General features: G+C 38.5%; 1 protein-coding gene across 1 annotated transcript in view; it reads left to right on the forward strand.

Moving 5' to 3' along the window:
* GBE1 (1,4-alpha-glucan branching enzyme 1) overlaps positions 1-16757 on the forward strand; it is a gene marked incomplete at its 5' end in the record, with an annotated part of 165499 nt that overhangs the window by 31987 nt on the left and 116755 nt on the right. Inside the window, 2 exons of the mRNA XM_084276813.1 lie at positions 5516-5685; positions 16503-16618. Coding sequence (XP_084132939.1) covers positions 5516-5685; positions 16503-16618 — 286 coding nt within the window. The remainder of the gene's footprint in view (positions 1-5515; positions 5686-16502; positions 16619-16757) is intronic.

Raw genomic sequence — 16757 nt, forward strand, 5'->3', positions numbered from 1 at the left:
ACATTGATGTTACTGTAAATGTTTGTATTGGAAAATGGAGAGATCTGGCTACAGAGAATACCTTACTGGGTGTCTTCTTTCATATGCTTTTCCCTTTGGTATCTGCAGGATTGGGTTTTCCATATGGACACCAGATACCTTTATCAAAGTCTCTCCTACTTGCTGTCATGTTTTGAATAAATTAGCATTAATATTGGGCAAACACTGTAGAAATAAATGATGATGTAAAAGCTGTTGTGGACAAAAATGTAAAAGATGAATAACTACTAAAATCAGCATCACAAGCAGAAGAGGGATGAAAATGATTAATTTCAATGTTTATACCACAGGTCTTAAACTGATTGACTGTTCAATAAATTGCAATAACTGCAACTGTATAAAGAAAGTATGAGAACAGGCATAAAAATGTCCTGAAGTTTTGCACCCATCTTGGAGTTCAGCACCAGACTGATTAAATGAGGGTATTTTATATGGTGCCAAAGCTTTTTTAGTTGTACTAGTTCCTGTTTAGATTATGGTGATGCCCAAGAAGCTAAAGGTTTTTCTGGTTAAATCTAAAAAGCTTAAAATAATAGTATGCCATTTAGTTGTTTTTCAAAGTGCCTAAGAAGGGGTTAGTACCTCTGTTTGCTGAGAAGAATAAAGACTTCAAGGCTTTATGTGGAGCTTTAAATCAGTATTTTGACCTGCCATCGGATGACTTTGGTCATTTGCCAAAAGTCATAGTTCATTAAGGTGCCATTTGACTTTGGGGACAAAGAAGAGGCTTAACTCTTTTTTTATTCTTAACCTCCATATTAAAGCTACTAATTTTAACATATGCCAGAGGCATCTAATGAGATCAATAGCTGAATGAAGTCAGTGGTGATAGGAGGTGCAGCATGAGAATGGTTTTGTACGTTGTGCTTACCAAATAGAAAACTATTTTTTTTCAGCAATTGGATAACTTTACATTGAACTCAATTATCTCAGGTCATCTTTTTTTCTGGTAACTGTATACTACTACTACTGCGTAAGTTTTAGGTCTCCGGGTATACGTAAGACACAATATTTGAGGGTGTTTTAGTTATAAAGTGTGAGGTGTATGTGCTCATCTGAAATGTAGACCCTTGAAGTGGTTGCTGAGTTAATATTGTCTTTACTGTTCCACTGTGAAGCTCACTTTATTGTCAAGATACTTGCTTTCTAGATAGCCATTACACTAATTCATGTTTGATGTTTTAATCCTGCTTCTATGGAAAGTCAGCCAATTCCTACACTGCTATTGTAAGGGTTTAAACAAAGCCTCATATAAAGCGTGGGATTTAAAGCAAAGCTGTGTTACAAATTATGAAGGTAACAATAGTAAAAGGTGTTTGTGACCCTGTTTCAAATGTTGTTTACAGTTACCAGTATTTCACAGTGAAATAGTGGCAGAGGAGGGGGAGGGGTAACACTGGTGATAAAGTACTGATCTGTTACAGTATGCCTTGCTTCAAGCTGAGTGTATCTGTGCGTGGGGAAATTCCAAGACTGTGGAGCCTGTGTTTTTAGTAAGTCTGAAGAAAATACCGGATTTTGGTATTTTAGTTCTAAAACCTATTGGTGCGCTAACAGAGGTGAGATGGGAGTTGAATGGAAAAGCTTGCTTTTCCGTCAGAACTCCAGGACGGAGGAATACACCAACAGCTGCCCCTTTCTGCCATCCACACTTGTAGGGTGTGTTTTGTCATGCCTTGGTTGTAGGGACTTGATGTACAATTTTTCCCAGTTACTCCAGACCCTCTGTACCTGAAATTCTGTGGTTCCAGCTGTTTCTTTCTTTGTCCTGAAGGTAATGGCTGTACTTTTCAAGGCATACCTGAGCGTGGTTTTCACCTTGTAATACTCTTCACTGTCAAGTTCGATGCAGGGAAGTAGAAAACTCTTAAAAGATTCTGCAATTGCTTATCAAGCTGTGAAGACTTGAAGAGCATGAAGGCAGAAGTCAGTAACTCTGGATGCTCTTGTTGACTTTATTCACATGTCCAAAGTTTTATAAGACTGTCTCACCTTTGAAATGTATCTATGTCCAGACTGTCTGTCATATGAACATATATGCATAATTGAACGTGACTCCCAGTGTTGATAGGGGATCATGAAATGCAGTCTCATCGTTCTAATGCCTGTGTCTCTTCTCTTAATGCTTGCATGGTATTGCTGAACAGCATAAAACTTTGGAATTGGTTGTGCAAAAAACTTTTTCCTGTCAATTTATGTGTGTAATCCTGGAGTTTCAGTCTGGAAGATAAAGATACTTAACAAGCTTCTGTGATGTAGAAATGAAAGCCAAAATTTCTGTGAAAGCAAACCCTTAGGTTTCTTAAATCTGGCTCAGGAGCATGCACTTAACTGAATCCTTTAAAGCAACAACAGGAAACAGAACTGCTGTTTTTACAAGACTTTCTATGACAGGTAACCTTGTTCTGTGTCCAGATGTGTTTTATCTCCTGAGATGAGTTTTTAGAATAGTTCACAGCAAAAGTGATTTATCCATTTCAGAAGCTAGTGGGGTTTTCATAAACTTGAAGCAAGCTACAGTTCTGTATTTGATAATTTCAGGAGGTGACTGAAAATCCCAACCAACAAACAATGCTTTTCAGAATATAATTTACAGCCAGTTATGGGCAGCACTGTTTATTTCAGTAATCATGTTTTCTGCAGTAAGGGTGAAGCAGTAATATCTGAAATGAATTGTTTTATCATAAGTAGTTTGCTTGTGCACAGGTTGCAGTACCGTTTGCACTATACATACACGGTGCCGTATTACTACTTCAAAATCTGTCCTGTATAAAAAGCTATCGTGTTAATGTTTTGCATACCTCATCAGCATCTCTTCTAATCTGCTGCTTTCTGTGACCCCTGGCCTCCAGAGAAAATCTTCATATTGAGCATGTAATCTTGCTCATCACTGTTGCAAAGTGAGCAAAGAGTAGGCTTCTTCTACAGTAATACTCATGATTATTTCATGTGTATGTAAGTGTCATTCGTGGTTGCTTTCTTTGTCTGAACTTTGCAAAACCCCTAAGACTGAAACAGTAGATGTCTTCCTAGTGCTTTTTTGTCAAGAATACAGACCGTAATCACTTTTCCCAAGGACATAAATTGTATAGTTGCTTTCTGAAAGTCCATTTTCATCACTCCCCACCCCGTAAATGCATTCTCAAATCCTGACTTTGTTTGATGATTATTTCTTTGGAATGAGATGAATGGGATTGACTCCTCTTTGCTAGGAAGGACTCCTTGACAAAGAGCAGTAGGCATTCAGTACGTGTGTGCCTCTAGGTTATGTGAAGCTTATCCTAGGCTTTTTCTCATCTGCACAGGGATATCGTTCCTTCTCTGTGACCTGCTGTTCTTCTCTGCTAACGAATGTATCTTCTTCCTCTCCAGCTTTCAAAGGCTTCTCTGACTTCTGTTTAAAGATGAAGCTTAGCACTTCTTCCTGAATGTGGGAAAGACCACATCCAGCCAGAAGTGTTTTTAAAGCTGTGAAAATGTGTTTGTACCAAGTAGGGGGGAGGCAGGGAGGAGAGATTAATTTTAAGTAGATAATCTGTTCCAAAACACTTTTTGTGGTTTAGGTGTGTCAAATTCATTGCATCAGTTGTCTATTTTCTGGAGTTACAACAGTTACATACAGCTTATACAAAGGGTTCCTGCTTCAGCTGCAATGGAACTAGTTAAAAATTATACGTGACAAGCAGCGATTTTGAAATGGCTCATGTATAGCTGAGAAAGTGGAATTTGTGGATAGCACCGTGTTCTTGTATAATATAGCTGACTGACACACTTTAAAGAAAGATTTAAAGCATTTTTTGAAAAGCTATACTAAAGAAAACTTTTTTTAAGGAGGGCCTTTCTATAATGGAGTAACTTTGCCTTTATCAAATTTGATATATTGAATTTTTGAGGCTGTATGTGACTTGCTTTTTGTTTCTGTATTTAAACTTTATTTATATACATAATCTATAATAATTTATATACATAATCTTCCTGTGATTGTGGTTGGTTAAAACTTCTGCCAGATAACTGGGTTTGTGTATGATGTAATATGGGTATATTTGTACATCTGGCAAAATATTCTCCCATGAGCACTATAAGTGAAAGTGATTATCAGAGTAGTAATTAATAATGCACTTCTGAGGATTTTACCTATAAGCAAATTTTAAAGGAATAATACAGATGGATGGGTGAAAAACTATGAATGTACTTGCTATAGTGTGTCTTGAGGCATCTTTTTAAATCTTGCTGCTCTTAAACATCAGTATCAATAATAAAAAAACTTGCTGGCAGATTAACCTTGAAAATACTCATAATACTCTAAATTAATCTAAGTAGTGTTATTTTACCTTAATGAAAAAACAGGCATTTTAATCCTCTACTTTGAACTAATGTAAGGGCCAAATCTAAAACAAAACTTTAAAACTAATTAGAGGTGCCTTAAGTCTTTTTTTTTAACCACCAAGGTGTCATCCCATTCTTCACTGCTTCTATTTCCATTTTCAAAATGCAGTAAGTGTAATGAGGCAGGTAAGTAGCTCTTGCTGGGATTCCTTCCTATTTGTGGAGAACACACACATTTCTAATTCACATTGGGGGTATCTTAGTTAAAAAAAAAACAACAACCAAAAAACCCTGCCTGTGCATTACTAAAATACAATTTAATTAATAAAAATCTCAGATGAAGCTTTTAGCTATGCTTCTTCACATATCTCACCATTTAGGAGTCGAAGTCAGTGTTCTTATTTATATTGTCCACTTGGTGTGTGTTTCTTGAATTGGTGGAAGTTTTTGGAGAAAACATTAGAGGTTTTGGCCATTCCATGTCCTACTGGAGGAGTAGGTAGGGTGTGGACCAAATAATTACTTCCCTGAAGTGGTAATTTTGTTTTCCAAATCATTGCGGTGTCAGGGGACTGCAGAGTCTTGCTGATGGCCTCTGGAGAGAGGTTACCTAAGGAGCAGCTTTCTGCAAATGACAGGATAGTTTCTCCATGCTTGCTGTATGCTGTACTACAGGTTTTTTCAATGTCCTGAGATTGTCTCTTAAAATTGGCTGAGAGAGACGTAGCAGGCCTATACGATTCTCCCTAGGAGGCCTGTGTCTGGTATTAATAAGATGGAGGAAAAAATGCTGGGCTGTTCGGAGTGTGAAGTTCTCCTGTTGTGTAGTAATACTATGATTTCTTGACTGTCAATCAGGAGTTGTAGCCTTAGGTTTAAAGTGCAAACTGTTCCCATAAAGTAGAGAAAATACAGACAAACGTGAAGATTGCAACTTTGCACTGTGTAACAACCGTGGCAAAATTGTGTGGTTTGTATTTGATGTTTTTTCCATTTCTGTATAGACCTGCAAATCTGATATTGTAGTCCTAAGATGTAGTGTGGCAGTGTGTCTCTTTTTTTTTTTTTTGGTTTGTTTTTACTCTTGTTAATGTGAGGGAGGCACCTACTAAATTTTCTAATAAAAAATCTTGTGTTTTTTCATTGAAAGGTATTCTCTGTTTTATAACCGCTTGAAGAACATTGAGGAAAATGAAGGAGGCCTTGGGAAATTTTCAAAAAGTTACAAAACCTTCGGTGTTAACCAGTTTGTGGATGGTGGAATATATTGCAAAGAGTGGGCACCAGGAGCAGAAGCAGTGTTTCTCACGGGTGACTTCAGTAAGTAATGTTTAGGAATACTTTTTTTTCTCTTCTGTACTGTGTTCTAGATCTTAAAGACGATCTTGTAGCAATGATAAAATTCTGATAGTGGCATTTTGTTGTGACCTGCTGGTGTAGTGGCATTTTGTAACTAAAAATCAAAACTATTTGGAGGAGAAATACCAGTGAAATAACTTGCTTTTTCTTTGACCTGATAGTTGTGTTGCCCAAGGACCAAGGCTTTCTGAAATTCCCACTGAATATGAGAGTGTAGACAAAAGTCCTGCCAGAAAATGGTAACCTAAAATCAAAGTAACTTATGAAAGAGTAGGTGGTGGTCTACTTTGAGGGGCAAAGGAAGAGTGTTAGCAGAACAGTAAGGTGGCAGGAGTATAAGGAAGAGTTGCATTGCTTACTGTGAAAACTAGGAGGATGTTTTAAGTGAATGAATTAGCATGAGACAAACATAAATTTGCTCATTTAGAGGGCTAGCTAACCTTCAATCATATTCTACAAATTCTTAAATGGAAGTCAGGTGCACTTTTGCTCTTAAATCTTGCATTACTAATTCTACTATCTCCTCTTTCGTTCTGTCTCTCTTTACCTCTAGTCTAGCTCTTCTTCAGGGTGAGCTATTAGTCCATCGAGATAGCAGGAATTTCATTGCTAGTTCTTACTGAACTGAGACTTTATCTATGTATTTACTGTGTTTGTTTAACTGTACTTCAAACTATGCAGTGTTGCTTATCCTACCTTTGTTTTGTGGAATTACTAAGCTGGTCAATGTTCAGTGTGTGCACTTATATTACAAAAAAAGCACACAAATTGGCAGTTAACTATTCCTGCTCAAACAAAAAATTAAACGTTGAGCCTTCATTCTTTACCCCTGTTTGAGGGAAGTGTTAAAAGATCAAACTCTGAGTTTGAGGAAGGAAGCCATGAACTTCAAATTGTATATGCTTATAGATGTAGAATAAGTTGTTGAGGGGAACTGCTCCAGTGCCGGACCAGTCTGTAGCAGACCTGGTGTACCAGGGTTTTTCCTGACTTCCCTGGAGCTGGGAGGAGCCAAGGGAGCAGAGGAGACCCACAGTGACCTGGCAGCTCTCTCAGAAGCTGCCAATGGGGCCTGGGCATGGCAGAGCAATGGACCTCACGCCTGTGCAAGCAGCGTGGTGCAGCAGTTCATGTGGGACGCTGTGCACAGAGGACCAAGTCACCCTACCAGCTAAGGAATTGACTTCCAGTGGTGGTCATCACCCCTTAAGAAGGTGCTTGGCTGTGGTATCCACTTGCAATCTGACCCCTGCACTCACGAGAATGGATGTAGCAACTCAGGCAGAACCTCTGCAAAATCATGCAACCACCCAGTGCTCGGGCTGCAGGGAGTGCCAGAGCTGTCACTGGGAAGGGGTGGCAGTAGTGATGGTAGCAGTCTGAGGTGTGATCTGCTGAGCCTGGTGGCAGAGTTATGAGAGGAAGATGACTGATATCATCTATGTGTACTTCTGCAAAGTATTTGACATTGTCCCACCAAACATCCTTGTCTAAATTGGAGAAATGTAAATTTGACAGATGGACTACTTGATGGAAAAGAAATTAGCTGGATAGTTACTCAGCTGTGGTCAATGGCTCAATGTCCAAGCAGAGACCAGTGACGAGTGGCATTCCTCAAGGGTTGGGATTGGGACCAGCACTGTTTAACATCTGTTGGAGACGTGAGCATGTGGATTGAATGCACCCTGAGCAAGGATGCCAATGGCATGAAGCTGTGCAGTGTGCTCAGTGTGCTGGAGGGAAGGGAAGGACCTTGACAGGCTTGAGAGGTGGGCCTGTGTGAACCACATGAAGCTCCATGACACCAAGTGCGATGTCCTGCATGTGGGTCAGGTCAATCCGAAGCACAACTACAGTCTGGGCAGAGAATGGATTGAGAGCAACCCTGAGGAGGAGGACTTGGGGATGTTAGTGGACAAAAAGCTCAACATGAGTCAGCAATGTGTTCTTGTAGCCCAGAAAGCCAGCTGCATTGTGGCTGCATCGAAAGAAGCATGGTGAGCAAGTCAAGGGAGGTGATTACGCCCCTCTACTCTGCTATTGTGAGACCCCACCTGCAGTACTGCATCCAGCTCTGGGGTCCCCAGTACAAGACAGACATGAACCTGGTTAAAGCAAGTTCAGATGAGGGCCACAAAGATGATCAGAGAGCTGGATCACCTATCAGGTGAAAACAGGTTGAGATAGTTGGGCTTGTTGAGCCTGGAGAAGAGAAGGCTCTGTGGAGACCTTATTGCAGCCTTTCAGTACCTACAGGAAAGCTGGAGAGGGATTGTTTACAAGGATGTGTAGTGATAGGACAAGGGGTAATGCCTTAAGCTAAAAGAGGGTAGGTTTAGATCAGGTATTAGGAAGATATTCTTTACTGTGAGGGTGGTAAGACCCTGGACCAGGTGGCCCAGAGAAGCAGCCCTTTGCCTGGCAGTGTTGAAGGCCAGGTTGGTTGGGGCTTTGGGCAGCCTGTGCTAGTGGTAGGTGACACTGCACATTGCAGGTGGGTTGGAACTAGATCATCTTCAAGGTTCCTTCCAACCCAAACCATTCTATATAACTTTAAAAATATGTGTTACATATGACATTAACTGCAGTATCTGGTGGTGCTTCCTAAAGTACTGTGGTTAAGCTTCTGTATAAAATATGCATTATACGCTTCTAAACAGAATAAACAATGTGTTTAAATATTCACATTATGTTTCAGTCATAAAATGTATGCATCTTAATTGTCAGCAATTTAAGAATTCAGTGGGAGGGCCTGTGTCCCCTATTCCCTGGTAATTTGAGTCTAGACAATGATTAATTTTAGATAAGGCTTCTGGTTTTTAATGCAGAAGACAAACAGAAAAGTTAGTGCAACGCTATTCTTCACCCATGATCCTGTTTCATACTGTTAACCTAGTGTATGGTAGAGTAGCTTTCCTTGAGTTAACTCCTTGTGTCCTTATTGGAATAGACAGAGATAAAATAGGTTAGGGCAGTACTTGAATTTCTATAGGGAAATCGGGTTTGTTCTCTGATTCAAAACTGAATAGTAAATTATGAGTGTAGTTTACCTGCTGCTAGATTATGGTGATGCTAGCTGTTTTAGCAGCTCAACTTTATATGTACAAACACAGAATGTTCTTCTCCTCCTCACCCCTCTGCTACTTTCAGTGACCCCACCCATTGCTCAACGCTTCTGTGTGTTATGCTGGATATAATAGTCTTTAAATTACTCAACACAGCTGAAGACGAAGTTTCTTTTAAGTATGTATCCTAATAGATGGTCATTTTAAAAACAGACTTTTAACAAAAGTAATAACTAATACTTCAAAAAGAGGACTAAACTTGTACGTTGGCTTGGCAAGTTAGGGGAGAGGGGGAGGTACACGTGCCAGAATATGCTAGCTAAAAACTGGAATGGTTTTCTAAACTCTACTTCATTTAAAATATTTCATGTAATACATCATATGAAGCAGAAATTTAGGACTAATATCTTAGAGAAGTTTTATCTAGGTGCTAATGAAATTTGGCAGTGAAAAGTCAAAAGATTATTCACTTCAATGTGGAAAAACTGTGTTTGTCCTATATATCATATTCATCAGTCATAGTAAAGTATTCATTCCCAAAGGAGAAGGTAATGTACTCAGAAAGCCTAGAGGAATGGAAGATTGTCATTCAGTTCAGATGAGCTTTAATAGTATTCTGACAAGAAATTGGGTCGCAAAACCCTGAGATTTAGATTCAGGTTGCTACAGATATCTTTAATTAAAACTGAATCCTTTTAACCTGCTTGAAAACTTAAAGAAAGGTTAAAGTCTCAAATGAAACTTATTACTATGTTGCATTTAAATAGAATATCAGAATTGTTGTTAATAAGAATTTTTTTTATTAAAAACATTGAGTTTAAGAGAGAACTATAATTAAACCAATTGGGGAAGCTGGAAGCTTCATACAATGAAACATGGGACTTAAATAACAGCACTTCTTTCAGTTTTAAACTGAAATATGACATATAATATAAAAACAGTAAATTTTTTTTGTTCTTTGTTTTTAGTTCTTTGGTAGGAGATGGCTAGCAGTGTTTTCTCTAGGGTTTTAGTTAATACAGTAGTGTGTGTGAGTCTCAGGTATTTGATGGAAAGACATGGTAAATGACACAAAATACTAGTCCCTGCTATTTAATCTGATAAGTTCTTGAGAATCAAACACTTGTAAAAATTATAGTAGCGAGTGCAGACTGTGTTACAGAGGACTTAAACTTATTTCAGAATTTATAATTAAACTGATAGTAGATAATAGCTTTATTATGAACTGTGCTTAAGAAAAGCATGCATAATTTATTTCTGTAATTCTATACATGAGAAGCATCAGTCTTGCAAATTTAAAGTTTTTTGTGAATGACCTTTATGCCTTATAGCAGGCAATAAAAGCTTTGCTATTGAGGTATTTTGGCCCAAATTACTGTAGTTTTGTACGTCATTATGAGACTTGTAATGAATGGGTTAGCTCCTATTTATAGAATAATTCTTAGTGTCGCTGTGTATTCTGGAAGAAAGCTACAATCTAGTAAGAGCACACAAATCTGCATTTGGGTTAGCGAACGAAAAACGTAAATTCAAGAAAAAACCCAATACTTTCAGCGTTCTCACTGTCTCTTCTTTAAAACTCCGTAATTGAAGAGGAAAAAGATATTATGTCTGTTGTTATTCTGGTACAATGTTTTTCTCTGTCTGAAAAGTATTAAATGAACATCCCAAACCGTTAAGATTTGTCAGCTAGTGCTTTTAGCATCTCAGTAAATCAAGTGTATGAAGCAATTAGCTGAATTTCCGATACTGGAGGCAATATCAATGTTATAGCTACCTTAAAAGCTCTGTGATAACACACTGAATATTTTATTTGCATGCTGTATTGCTGAGGAGCTTGTTGACTACTGGCAATTTATTGGTACTTTACAGTCAACTATTGTGAAATAAGTTGGTGAAGTGCAAGTTTTGACACTCGGTGTAGTGGGTTGACTGTGGTTGGATGCCTGGTGCCCACCATGCTGCTCTATCAGCCCCCTTCTCAGCAGGGCAAGGAGGGAAGAAAAGTAAGATGGTAGGGAAAAAAATGTTGTGGGTCAAGGTAAAGGAACTTTAATGAAGTAAATATCATGCGCAGAAGCAGGGGAAAACAGATTTATTCTTGCCTTTCCGCCCATCAACAATACTCAGCATCGTGCTGAGGGCTACCATAGGGAAAACTAACTCCACCTCAGCCAGACCCAGTGCACCCATGGAGCTTGTCTGGGGATTGGAACACTGAAAATTGTATTTGGCTACAGAGAAACTCAGTGGGCACCTGTAAACAATATTTTTACAATAACTGACTTTAAACAGCTTGAAAAGAGTAAGTATGTATAGGGTAATTTGGGAGTCAGTATTCAGTATAATACATTGTCATACTTGTCATGCTTGTTCTGTGCTTTAGTTCCTTTTTAAATTTTTTTTTGCTGTCCCCTCCCTATCTCCTTCCTAGATAACATTAGGATCTAAAAAGTGTGTAACTCGAAAGTCTGTTGGGTTTGGTTTTCCGCTTCCTTTGTCTGAGCTAGCGGGGAAGGCTTCTGCTGGGGTTGGAGGGAGGGTGAGCTGTTCCTTTTGTGGAGATATTTGTTATTTAAACTCTCACAGGCTTTATTCAGAGTGAAGAGAGGGGAACTTAAGCCACTGGCACTCATAAATTTGGATATCTGGCAACTGATTGGAAACTTTCTGTATCTTAGAATAATTCATAGGTTTTTTTTCTCCAGATATTACTCAAACATTTAACTGAATGGAATCTATATACTACTGTGACATGATACTGAACTTCACTACTTTCTTCAAAGCTTTTTATAGAAAAATAACTATATTTCATGAGTGAAGTAGAGTATTGCTCAGCTTCTGTGTCTGCAGACAATTTGAAGGCAGTAGACTGAAGTATAAGCTGCTATTAATGTCCAGGGAGACATCCTATCTAAGAAGTAATGACATTTGTTTTTATGTCACTGTTGGAGCTGTTTAATCACTTTTTAAGCAGATTAGGTTAATGACCATGCCATTGAGCTGTTGAAAATCAGGCAACGTAGAAGGAGGAAGGTCTAATTGGCCACTACGTAGAATGTCGTTGTGTCCTCGGAGAACCTCTCAATGTTCTGATTTCATGTTCTAAGCAGACGGTACAAAGGTATCTTTTGAGGTAGTAGGAATTTAATTCACCTTCCCTTGTCTGAACTACTGTTTGTCTGACCTTTTCCTCAAGGAAGCTGTGTGAATGCTTGCTAGACTCTGTAGGCTCTTCAAGCACCCTTCAGTTGAACAGAAGCATGTGGAACGTAGAACTACTTTTCCCTGTCAGAAACAAGAGAAGGGTTAACTTGATGTTCAGTAGCAGAAATTAAGCCACCAGCCTCAGCTATATGGCTGTATACTCGCTACTGTGAGAATAAAACCAGAAGGTGAAACAAATCAATTCATGATTTGGCTGGAAGTAGTGTGTTTAAAGTGATTTTTTTTTTTTTTAAATGATAAATGGTGGAATCTAAGCCATTATAGTTTTGAATTTAGGTCAAGGTTAAAGCTAACGTCTTGATTCTTTGGCATGCTAAGGGTGCAGTTCTGAGCAAGAAGATACTTTGTACCTTGTGTTGCTGAAATAGGATGTAACATTGAAATAGCAGACTGGTTTGGGAAGATCTAGTTGTAGGGGTGAGAGAAACTAAAAGTACCAGGCTGTTCAAGAAGTTTTCTCTGTTGGATTAAATGTATCTGGGGCCTGCACTTTTGTACAGAAGCTCTTGTCTGTGTGTATGGCTAATGGGATTTCTGTGATAGTGTCCTCTTTTCCTAAACCCTATTCAAGCTGATTTGAACCTCTGGTAATCTTCTCAGCCTTTTTCTGTTTGTAGCTATTGAAGTTTTCAATGTCCCTGTTATCAAACTAAGATATTTCTTCTTGTCATGTATTTTTCAATGTTTAAATACTCTGCTATTCGGTTTTTAGTGGGTTTTTTTCCCCCCTTAGGGGGCTGTGTTTTGCTGAAAACAGGAAAATTGAGAAGCGTGAAACACTTCCTTTTTGAAATGTTTCTGATTTTCAAGGTGTTCTAAGTTTTTATGTTTCTTGCTGTAATACAAAGCAATATTTTCTGTTATAATATTCCTAAATGAGTTCCTCTCTGGGGGTAGGTAGTAAATAGTGGCTTTAAGTAGGACCATCTGGGGCAGGTGAGTAATGCTTTGCATTTATTCTTAAGCCATAAGCCATGGATACTCAGTAATGAAGGAATAATAGGAGCATCTGGTTTTGCTCCTAGGTGGAAAGTGTAAGCTACTTGGGTAGAACTGTTAAAGTTGTATGTGGAAAGCAAAGATTCTTAGCTAGAGAAATGCAACCATTCCCCCTCTAAGGGAGGGGAGAGAGGTAACTGTAAAAGAGATAGTAAGAATTTTTTGCAATAATGTAAGAATTCAGTGGTTTTGGTGCATATAGTGAACTCCAGGCAGTTTCTCCATGTGATTTTTATAGATATTTGTGCTGTAATCTTTTATTTTGCTTAGTGTTAGCAAATCATCACATGGTATAATTGGTTCAAGATTCTGCACTGTTGATACGCCAGAGGGTTGGACAGGCTGGAGAGCTGAGTGGAAAAGAAGCTAATAAAGCTCAACTAGGGCAACTGTGTAGAGTCTTGCTCCTATGGAGGAATAATGCCATGCAGCACTACTGGGTAGGGGTTGACCTGCTGGGAAGCAGCTCTGTGTAGAAGGACCTGGGAGTCCTGGTGGACAGGAAGTTATCCATAAGTCAGCAATAAGCCTTGTAGCCAAGAAGGCCAATGCCTGGGGCACATTCAGAAGAGTGTGGCCAGCAGGTCCTTCCCCTCCACTCTGCCCTGATGAGGCCACACCTGGAGTGCTGGGTCCAGTATTAGGCCTCCCATTTCAAGAAAGACAGGGAAGACTGGAGAGAGTTCAATGAAGGGCTACAAGGATGACAAAGAGATTGGAGCATCTCTCATATGAGGACAGGCTGAGAGAGCTGTATCTGCTTAGCCTGGAGAAAAGACAACTAGAAGGGGTTTTGATCAGTGCTATAAATATCTAAAGGGAAAGGGTGTATGTCAAGAGGAGGGGGCCAGACTCTCTTCAGTGGTGCCCAGTAACAGAACAAGGGATAATTGCACAAACTGGAACACAGGATGTTTCACCTTAATATGAGGAAAAAAAAAAATTACTGTGAGGTTGGCAGAGTGTTGGCACAGGCTGCCCAGAGAGGCTGTGGAGTCTCTTAGTCTGGAGATATTCAAAACCATCCTGGACATGATCATGTGCAACATGTTCTAGGTGAGCCTGCTTTAGTAGGGAGGGTTGGTTGTAGGTGTTCTCCACAGGTCCCTTCAAACCCCTACCCTGCTGTGATTGTAATCAAGACATGTTTCACAGAAAGTAGTGATCAGATATCTATAGGAGGGAAGAAGTTTGAAAGTCTTGGTAGTAATTCTCAGTTTTGACTGTAATAAATACTAACAGACTCCTTAAAGTAGTCTTCTTGCAACTTTGCTAGATATTTATTACTTTTTCATCTTTCTTCTGTTCTCCTTCTTTATTCTGTTCACTTCAGACAATTTAGTTGTTTGCAATTTAAAAGAAAATAAGTTTTAAGTCTCCATTGTTTTTCAAGCCTCAAAATCCTAGTGAAGTATTCAACATCTTTATGTCATTCCCTGAAATAAAATCAATTATGTAGAAAATTTTGACAGTATAATACATAGTATTTGCAGTTTTGACAGGAGGATTGCTGTATTGCTAAGGGTAGCAGTTTGTTTGATGTTGGTCATAGTAGCCTTAGCAGATACTAGTAGTATTTGTTTCATTTCTTTCGCTTCAGATTAAAACCAAGTTGGAAGAACAATCTAAATTTTACTAATACACAAGGTTGTCTTTAAACAATACTTTAGTAATTCTGCTAAAGCATGTATTTTTTCTGCACTATTCAAATTCTCTCATTACATGATTGCTTTTATCACAGTTAACATACCGAGTTAATTTTATTTCTGGTTTTGAGTATGGTCAATGTTTTATTATTATGTCTTCATTGGTTTTGACATGGGCTCTCTACTGTAAAATGGATAGGCACTAGAATGTTTTTCTTGCACAGTTTATTTTTCTCACGCTGTCTGGCTGGTTTGAGTGCTTTTCAGTTCTCCTTAAAGATTGGCAGTTTTCAGGTTTCAACAGATGTGTAAGAGCGAAGTATATTCCTTTGAAGGTAGCCTAGTCTTTCTCTGAAACTCAAGGCATCCACCTATTGTTCATGATATTTTTTTATTACAGATGTTTAAGAAAATACGTATTTTGATGTATAGAACTTCACATCTTTACATTCCTGGTTGGATTTCCATGGTGCCGAAAGTGATGGTCCTGCCCTGGCAGCGTGACCGATTTTTGTATTGAATTGCTTTTAACCCTGATTACCATGTGTAGTAGCAATGGCTTTTTTCAGACTAACTTAAACTAGCCATGGAACTACAGATTCTAACAGCTCACAAACTATGCAGAACCTAGAGTACCTGCTTAAGACCACGCACTTGTGCCTCCTGGAGGCACTGTAGGCTGCTTACTCTTCTTTCATTGTGGATGTTTTAGGAAGCAAAACAGGACATGCAAATAGATTAGCCTGAAGGAAGATTAGCATGTGTTACTTTAATGTCTTGTAATTCAATTCTCTGTGTTGACTGGTTTCTTGTTAGGTTAGGGGTCTCTACTGCCTTAAACTGAGACCTGTTTCGAGCTTTAAAAAAAAGTAATTTTGAAACTAGGCTTGATACTTTCTTCTAGCCTGGAAATGATTACATTACTGAAGCCTGTCAGTTTAGAAGCTTTATATTCAGTGTCATTCATACATATTAGCCTTGAACATGCATACAGACACACAGCATCTTCTTGGAAGATGTCTGTTAACTTGAGCATGGTATAATAACTAACCTTGTATGTGTTCAGTGATTCCAAAGAGGACAAAATCTTAAATTATGGAATCTAAGCTTGTTTCAGTAAACTTTTTTAAGGAAAAGGGAATTTTCTTCAGGATTTTCTTCAACACATACTTAAATAAAACTGTATCATTTCAGGCCAAATTTCCTGGCTGTGGTGTCAATTTCTGGTATTGTGTGGTTTCGCAGCCATTGCTACCACATTTGTCTGCAGTTTCCCCTTTACTTTTACTATTTTATACACTTAGAGTTATTAATAAGATGTCAGCTGGTCAAAGCAGAGACACAGAGCAGCATAGTTTGAACATTCAATCTGTGGAGGTATGTTTTGGTTACAGTTTGTCTATTTCCCCTCACAGGCACTGATTAGTTTTATCCAGACAGTTGTAAAAAATAGTTCTACTGGCTTGTTTAGGATGTGAAATATTTGTTTTTAGTAAGCATTACTTTTCAGCCATTAATTTTCATACCACTGATTTTGTCGCATTAAAATCACTAAAGGTTGTTTAGGAGGAGTAGGTGGTTTTGACTTTGATCAAAGGAAAGTTAAGTAGAAATAGTTTGCTCGTTATCAATTTAGAATTGGAATATGGTTGTCTAGTGAAAATCACTTAACATCTTATTAAACATCTTTTGAATGTGTGTAGAAGTATCAGATGTAAAAGTATTTGTGTCTGTCACTGAAGTGTGTTCTGAATGAGACAGGAACACGCTGTTAGTTGTTTGCATTGTATTTGAACACATTTTAAGATAAACATACTTAGCATTATTTCTTATATTGCAGATGGCTGGAATCCGTTTTCTCATCCATATAAGAAGATGGAGTATGGGAAGTGGGAGTTGTTCATTCCACCTGGACAAGATGGCTATCCTCCTGTGCCCCACGGATCGAAGCTGAAGGTGTTGGTCCTAGGCTTGTAACCCCTCTTATGCAACTGTCTCTCTTTGTTTTCTCTTAATTAACTCTATCTTCTTTTAATTGTTCTAAGAAGCAGAATCAGCTTATCTACCTCTGAAAAGTGACCTCAGTGAAACATTA

The sequence above is a fragment of the Gallinula chloropus genome (assembly GCF_964237585.1).
Source record: "Gallinula chloropus genome assembly, chromosome: 1".
NCBI classification, from domain to species: Eukaryota; Metazoa; Chordata; class Aves; order Gruiformes; family Rallidae; genus Gallinula; species Gallinula chloropus.